The sequence below is a fragment of the Anthonomus grandis genome, chromosome 16 (genome assembly GCF_022605725.1).
Source record: "Anthonomus grandis grandis chromosome 16, icAntGran1.3, whole genome shotgun sequence".
In the NCBI taxonomy this organism is placed as follows: domain Eukaryota; kingdom Metazoa; phylum Arthropoda; class Insecta; order Coleoptera; family Curculionidae; genus Anthonomus; species Anthonomus grandis.
Window position 1 is genome coordinate 8257638 of NC_065561.1, and position 8457 is coordinate 8266094.

At 31.5% G+C, this 8457-nt stretch overlaps 1 protein-coding gene across 1 annotated transcript; it reads left to right on the top strand.

Annotated features, from left to right (window-relative positions):
* Positions 1-5860: 5860 nt before the first annotated feature.
* LOC126745493 (zinc finger BED domain-containing protein 4-like) lies at positions 5861-8133 on the top strand. The gene has a single exon (XM_050453363.1). It carries the CDS (start codon positions 6391-6393, stop codon positions 7948-7950), a length of 1560 nt encoding a protein of 519 aa, XP_050309320.1. The 5' UTR covers positions 5861-6390; the 3' UTR covers positions 7951-8133.
* The last annotated feature ends 324 nt before the right edge of the window (positions 8134-8457 follow it).

Genomic DNA, 8457 nt, shown 5'->3' on the forward strand with positions numbered 1-8457 from the left:
AATTATTTGACAATTAATGACATTATCTATCAAATTGTCAATAAGAAGTTAAGGTGGTTACACACGTTATCGTAACAAAAGCTGAACATAACCGAACATTCAGTGGTGCTGGGATTAAATTTTATATCTAAATATACACTCGCCGGCACAAAATTCCGCCACCCTGAAATATTGGCCAAGTTTGATGTTTTATAAATTTTTTATTTTTTATCAGATTCTCACGATTTTGCCATCAGTTTTTAGATACATTTGTTGTGATTTTTTAAAATCATTTTGTAAAGTAGCATTTTTCGATTAGGCTATATTATACAGGAGTAAAACAAACTGTTGTTTTTTCTCGTAATTTCAAAAGACCCTGTAGAAAAATTAAGGTGGATAATTCTGTTTACATACTGTTCCTTGTAATCTTTGATGTATTCTAAACATTTCGATTTTTGATTCATTCCATTATCTCATTTCTGCTACGAGCTCAAGCAAAAGGTTTGTGGTTGTACAGGACGACGACGAACGGCCCTTTTAAGTTGATACCAAAGATGTTCTATTGGGTTGAGATCCGAGCTACATGCGGGCCATTCCAATCTTGGGAGTCCAACTTCATCCAGATATTCGCTCACTACATGTGCAACGTGAGGTCTAGCATTATCATGCAATAATGTAAATTGGTTCCCAATGAATGGAGCAAATGGGACAACAACTTCTTGAAGGATTTCCTCAATGTAACGGTGGGCGGTTAGAGCTCCATTTTCAATAAATACAAGATTGGTGCGTGCTTCGGTAGAAATACCCGCCCAAATCATGACTGAACCGCCACGATATGAGATTTGTTCTGAAATGGTGCAGTCAGCATATCTTTCATTTCTACGTCTATATACCCGCTCACGACCATCCGGCGTTCTTAAAAAACCCTGGATTCATCTGTGAATAGTACGTTTGCCACTGTTCTAGAGACCACCCAAAATGTGATCTTGCAAACCTCAGTCGGTGTTGTCGATTCCGAGGAAGTAATTGTGGACATCTTGCTGGCCTTCGTGAATAAAGTCCAGCTTCTGCTAATCTTCTCGTATCGTTCTTTCACTTACACTTACTCCATGAAGTATTCGCAAGTCATTTTTTAGACACACAGCTGTAGATCTTCGATCTCTTAAAGAACTAGTGGTGACAAAGTGATCATCAGCTGCAGTGGTCATTCTCCATCTGCCAGAGCCTTGTCGCCTAGTAAAAATTCCCGTCTGTAAATACCTATTCCAGGCATCTCGAACTGTAGACCGCGGAAATCGCAGAGTACGGGCGACATAACTTTTGCTACGGCCATCCTCTATTAACGCAACAATTCTACCCACGTCTGCTGGAGTTAATACCATATTGACACACAACAAATTATAATAGTGACACTGTTAAACTTTATGTCACATTAATTGCGTCCTTAGCCAACGTCGATAATTTTTAACCGAAAACTTGACATTGATTATCTAAAAATAAGCTTCAAATCAGCGTTTTAATAAAAAATTTGCAGCTCGCAGCAGAAATAAGATAATGGAATGAATCAAAAATCGAAATGTTTAGAATACATCAAAGATTACAAGGAACAGTATGTAAACAGAATTATCCACCTTAATTTTCCTACAGGGTCTTTTAAAATTACAAGAAAAAACAACAGTTTGTTTTACTCCTGTATAATATAGCCTAATCGAAAAATGCTACTTTACAAAATGATGTTAAAAAATCACAACAAATGTATCTAAAAACTGATGGCAAAATCGTGAGAATCTGATAAAAAATAAAAAATTTATAAAACATCAAACTTGGCCAATATTTCAGGGTGGCGGAATTTTGTGCCGGCGAGTATATATTAATTTTAATTTATCAAAAGTAATACATAGTGGATGGAGTTTCACAATTGAAGGTAAAATTCTTACAATGTAATAAAAATAGGTAACAATACAAAATAACCTAAATTTACTTAAATAGCAAGGAAAAAAATTTTAATCTAAGTCAAAGACTTATAAATGCAGACCATATGTTGTTGACCATAATGTTGGTTCACTTCCAAAAGTTCGTCATCCAAACGAGGTTGGGCAATTTGGTTCAGTTTCTATATTACCAACTCAAAAAGTTTCGAGTATTTAAATTTAAAGAGTTCATTGCCTGAAAAACAATCTGGTTTCAGAAAAAATCAGAGCTGTGAGCGGCGTTGGCTTGCGTAACTGATGATATCCTCAAGAGCCTGAATAAAAGCTTAATAAGTACTTTGGTGTTATTGGATTTTACTAAGGCGTTTGATATGGTAAACCAAGAAATCTTGACATCCATTAAATTGATTTCTTCGTTTCTTACTAATAGAACACAACAGGTTTCTCTGGATGGTATGGTATGGCAGTCTTGATGTGATTGCAGCTATATTAATCTTGAAAATATTACATGTATACATCATCATATGTACACAGGCGATACTCAAGTATATTTTTCTTTTAAGTCCTTTTAAATTCTGGAAGCCAGTGCTCAAATTAATTCTGATTTAGAAAATCTATTTCAAGCAGCTACTAAATATATGCTAAAAATTAATCCAGCAAAATCGGTTGCATTAGTGTTTTGTAGTAAAAACATAAAAAATAATGTTCTTAAAAAGTTCAACATAGAAATTTATTCTAATTTAATATCAATAAAAAAACTTTTAAAAAAGTAAAAAGTTTAGGCTTGATTATTGACAGTAAAATGAGGTAAAAAAACATTTAATGTCTGAACTTAAAATCAGTTATTTAGCATTAGGACTGTTATATCCACATAGTAACTATATAAATTAAGATACAAACAAAATGTTATGTGAACGCTTAGTGCTTTCCCCTAGAAATTTCTGTGATAATATACATGGATTCTGTTTGCACTTTTCGCATATTCAAAAAATTCAAAAGTTACAAAGAAAGAAGTAAATATTGGCATAATATGCAGAACAAAAGAATTCTATACTCGTTTTTTTTGTTTAAACTTTTAAATAAATACAAAACTCTACCCTACTTGGATAATAAAATTGTGTATAGAACAGATGTACACAATATTAGTATATGTAGAACACATATTTTAACCCTTTCTTTTCATAATAAAGAAATATTCAATTAATTCAGATCCTTTTCATATGATGTGTCGACATACATTAACAAATATCAAATTTCGGATTTCTTTGTTCAACTAAAAGTATTTAAGAAACGAATTAGAGACTTACTACTTCGTAATCAGTGAACTGGTGTCGTGGTATTGATAGACACTTATTGCGTCTATATTTGAATTTAATTATCTGTAATTATTTCTGTCAATTCCGATATTCGTTTCTTATTCCCCTGCCTCTCCCCATCCCTTATACTTAATGCTTAAACTCCTATCATTTTATCTTAATTAGTTAGAGTACTACAGATAAGCTGTTAACTACCATAATTTTTTTTTTCGTTCCTTCTATGGTAATAGTTTTTTTTTGTATTTCTAATATAGTGTAGGCTTTAACAGCTCTCTTGTAAGATATATATATATATATATATATATATATATATATATATATATATATAGATCTTATGGATTTTTTTCATACTTAAAACAATTATAATAATGCAAATGTTTTTGAAGGGTTAATAAACGTTATATTATTATTATTATTATTATTAGTATTATTATTATTATTATTATTATTATTATTATTATTATTATTATTATTATTATTATTATTATTATTATATATCAAATTTGTTGGCTGTTGGGTTTCGTCTTACAGCATTATTCGACCTACATTAAATATTAAAAACATCAATTTACAGGAAAAACATAGCTCGTTTAAATACAATGGCATACTCTATGAAATCACTAATCGTAATTTATTTATATATTCCTTAATTCAACTGATAAGCTGGTCAACAAGTGACACATGTTTACATTTCTAAAGAAAAAGCACAATAAGCATAAAATGAAAATACATGCTAATATACATGAGATTATTTATTTATTTATTTATTTACAAACACTACCTTATAAGTAAAAACCCAATTATAAGGCAGTAAAAACATAAAATTATAATACATAATTAGCTACCAATAAGTAAACAAAGTTTTGCATCACCCTAACTTCCCAATTTTTTTTTATCAGCAAAAATAGATGAGACTCTTATTAACTGAATAGTTTTAATTCAAAAATAAACAATTAAAATGCTTCGAAAAACAACTTTATTACTCTTAAGATTTTTTTAAATATAGGGTTATTTTTTTAATACAAATTAAAATTAACAAATTGATAGTTTTTTAAATACAGGTACTGAAAAACTTATTAATACCGTGATTTCCACCTCTAACGTTTATGCAATATGCAACAGCTAAAAAATAGCTGTAAGCACCTTTAGACTGGGAAATAGTTGACGACGGGGATTTCCTTGAGCCTTTAAAGTCCATTGTTCTTATGATTTTCTTTGTGCAATTAAATCTTCATTTATTCTTGGACAATTACCCCGGAATATTCTAGAATAATTTAACAACGAATAAACATGAGTATAATAATAAGACCTAGCGATTTATTGTCAACAACACTTCTCAGTTCCTAAATAACAAGGTTATAAGGAACTTAACCTTAGAAAGCTTACCAAGTACATAATCAATGTAAGCTGACCAACTTAGTACACTATCAACCATACATTCCAGACACTTGTTAGAGGTCGCCTGACTTAAATCGCCACCATCAATATTTAAAACCACATCAAGATTCATTATTGCGTGTACTAAACAGTATTCAGATTTAATAGAAGCTCATTATCTTCTCAAAAATCAAGCACCTGCTTAATGCATAATCCTGCCAATCTCTTAGTTTCAATAATAGAACTATTTGATAAATAGAAGTCATAACAGCAGCATATAAAATATTTGACCTTATTGAAACAGACTGGAACACATCAGCCGTATAGGCAAGAAACTACAGGGGTCTAACACACTTCCCTAAGACCCCTTTCCGATTCCCTTTCTGACAATATCTGCCAAATCGGATTGATATTTCTCGCTGCCTATTGATAAAACCATTTTTTTTTTCATTTTCGCGTTATCCTTTACCAGTCAACACGTGATCGTTCTTTGCCCTTTCCTATGCTTCGGATTCCTTTCCATGACCCTTCTCTACCCCTTGCCGTTGGCAAAAACGTGCATTTAAAGTTACATTTGGTGAAAGTTATCGATCCCACTTCCTGGTCATCGTTCACCCCGCCAAGATGTGGTTGTTGTAGTCAGACCAAATGACGCTAAACACAAAATGTAGAGGCGACATCGTGCATTAAAAAATTAAGGTGAATTTCTTTTGATTAGAGTGAAAGCACATCACTCAAACGTTTTTAACAACTATAGAAACATCGATGTTAAAAAAGCAAATCAACTTTGCAAACCATCCTTTGTCAACTGGTCATTATTTTTTCGATGTCGGAAAATCCAATCTTGAATTGTCTCAACCACGTCTTTAATTTTAGATCTAATCTCATTTTTAATAATCTCCAAAAATGTAACTCTTTTTAAAAAAGATCTTATATCGTTAATACTACATTTCTTATAAATACACGCAACATTCCAATATTCTTTAACAGCAAGCGACAAGGTTATATAAGCTTATATCTTAACTGGGTTTTTGAAATTATGTAAAATACATGATGAAAGTTCATTAAATTTATGTAGACTGATAAAAGGACAGATGTCTGTAATTTTGTGAGTTCAAAACATTTTCTTTTTTATCAATTTCTCTTTTCAAAATATAGCGTCCTACTACCAGCGATACTGCCTACAATTTATATAAACCTACATATATTCATTATTTCCATCTGAATAAATAATAGATACTAGGGATGCGCCGAATCATCGATTCGGCTTCGGTATTCGTCCGCTTCTGCCGGTTTTTTAACTATTCGGTTTCGGCCGAAGCAAAAAATTGCTTCGGCCGAAGCGACCATACGGCGCGAGCCGCGTAAAAACTTGTCGAGACTCGTCGTTCGGAAGTGAACTGTCAGCAATTTCCAGCGTATTTATTTAATTCAGTTCGTTTCTCTGTTGTTTTATGTGCGAGAGGATTAGCTCAGTTTATTTAAAAATGGAAAAAAGGAGTAGTGATGTCTGGAGTTATTATGTGATATCTGAAAATAATAATAAGTATGCAAGGTGTAGTAAGTGCAATTGTGAGATATCTAGAGGCGGAATTGGTAAGAGCGCTACAACAACATCAATGATTAACCACCTAAAAAGAAAACATAAAGACGATCATAAGGAATTCCAAGGAAAATCTGCGATCAAAAAGTTAAAACAGCCAACAATTGCTGATTCTCTATAGTTACGTACTAAATGGGAAATTGACGATCACCGTGCAAAACCTATTCATTATGCAATAGGTGAAATGATTGCTTTAGATAATTTACCTTATTCTATTGTAACTAATTTGGGTTTTCAAAGATTGATGTTCAAAGTTGCGCCCCAATATACCTTACCCGGCAGAAAATATTTTACTGAAAATATTGTTCCTAACATTTATGACCGCTTAGTGACAGTGATAAAAAACAGTTTATTAAATGTAGACTCTTTATCGTTAACATCTGATCTATGGACTTGCTCTCACACAAATGAGAGTTTTATTAGTTTCACGGGCCATTGGTTTGATTCTGACTTTAAGTATAATCATGTGGTGTTAAACTGTAAACATTTTCCTGGAAGTCATACTGGTGAGTCAATAAAAAATGTATTCTTTGATATGTTAAATATGTGGAATATAAACATTTCCAAAGTTCATTTGATGGTACGAGATAATGGTGCTAATATTGTAAAGTGCTGTAACGATGCTGAAATCCCTAGTGTGTCGTGTTTTATTCATAACCTTCAATTAGTGATTACCCAAACTATAGACACTCAAAGATCTGTTTTGGATTTAATAGCAACTTGCAAAAAAATGGTGGGACATTTTAACCATTCATCTGCCGCATGTACAAAATTAAAAGAAATTCAAACAGAGTTAAATATACCAGGTAATAAGTTAATTCAAGAGGATGACCCAACTAGGTGGAATTCCACCTTTTTAATGATCAAAAGAATATATGAGCAAAAGAGAGCTTTAACTGTCTATGCAGCCGATCATAATGTGGATAATTTAACATCAAACCAGTGGGTGTTATTAGAATCATTAATAAATCTTCTACAACCATTCGAAGAGATTACAAAAAAAATGAGTTCGAATAAAGCGTTGATATCGGAAGTTTTGCCAACTGTTGTTACATTGAAAAAATACTTGATGAAAGACCAGGCTGAATTTTTTGGGGTTGGAACAATGAAGCAAATCGTTTTTGATCAAATTTCAAAGAGATTCGATGTTTTATTTAAAAATAAATTCTTTGTAATTTCAACTATATTAGACCCTAGGTTTAAGTTAGCATTTTTTCAAAGTGATAATCTTGAAAATTATAAACAGTATATAATAGATGAGTATGAGCATTATTTTTCAGTACAAGGACAATCAACTAACTCTGACGATGATGATATCCCATTATTAAGAATTCAACAAACAGTATATTTAGAAAATAACTTATCTGATAAAACTAGTGAAGAAGTAGGATCATCCCAAAGTAAATTATGGCAATGTTTTGACAAAATTGCAGCTAGTTCTGCAACCAAAACACCCAATAAAAATAGCATTAAAGATGAATTTGAAATGTACCTGTCTTTACCTTTAATTAATAGAACCGAGAATCCAACTACTTGGTGGAAAGACCGAAAAACAGTTTTTCCTAAATTACTTCAGATACTTTTAAAATTTCTTACAGCCCCTGCTTCTAGTGTATATAGTGAAAGGTCATTTTCGGAAGCAGGTAATATTTATGATGAAACTAGAAGCAGACTACTTCCAAAAAATGCGGAAAAGTTGCTGTTCATCCACCATAATTTACCTCTTGTAAATTTCCAGTACTGAAAAATAATGCTCTTTTTCATGTTTTTAGTGCGTTTTTGTTTTTTTTTTTTAAATTTTTTTTTGGACTATGTTGTTTAGCTTTTATGAGAGTTATTTTTTTGTTTGTTATAAATATATCGAAATAACATTTCCTATATTTGTGTTTTCAATGTGATGTTTTTGTTAATAAATGTTTAAGAGTCATGTTTATAATTTGACATAATTTTTTTTATTTTGCCCTCTTGCTTAACAAATTTAATATTCGCTCAATAGCTTTTATAACAATTCGGCCGAATCATAGCAAAATTTAAACAGATTCGGTATTCAGCCGAATCGAAAAAATTACGCTTCGGCGCATCCCTAATAGATACATGTTTTAAGAATTAGATTATAACATTCAAATGGAAACTTATATTTTAAAATAAAAAACACCGAAAAATATACTTTTTTTATTATGTACTATAAATCTTGTGCTAATCTTACTTCATCTCAGATTAAGGGCTTAGAACTTAAAGAAAGTCGAGTTTT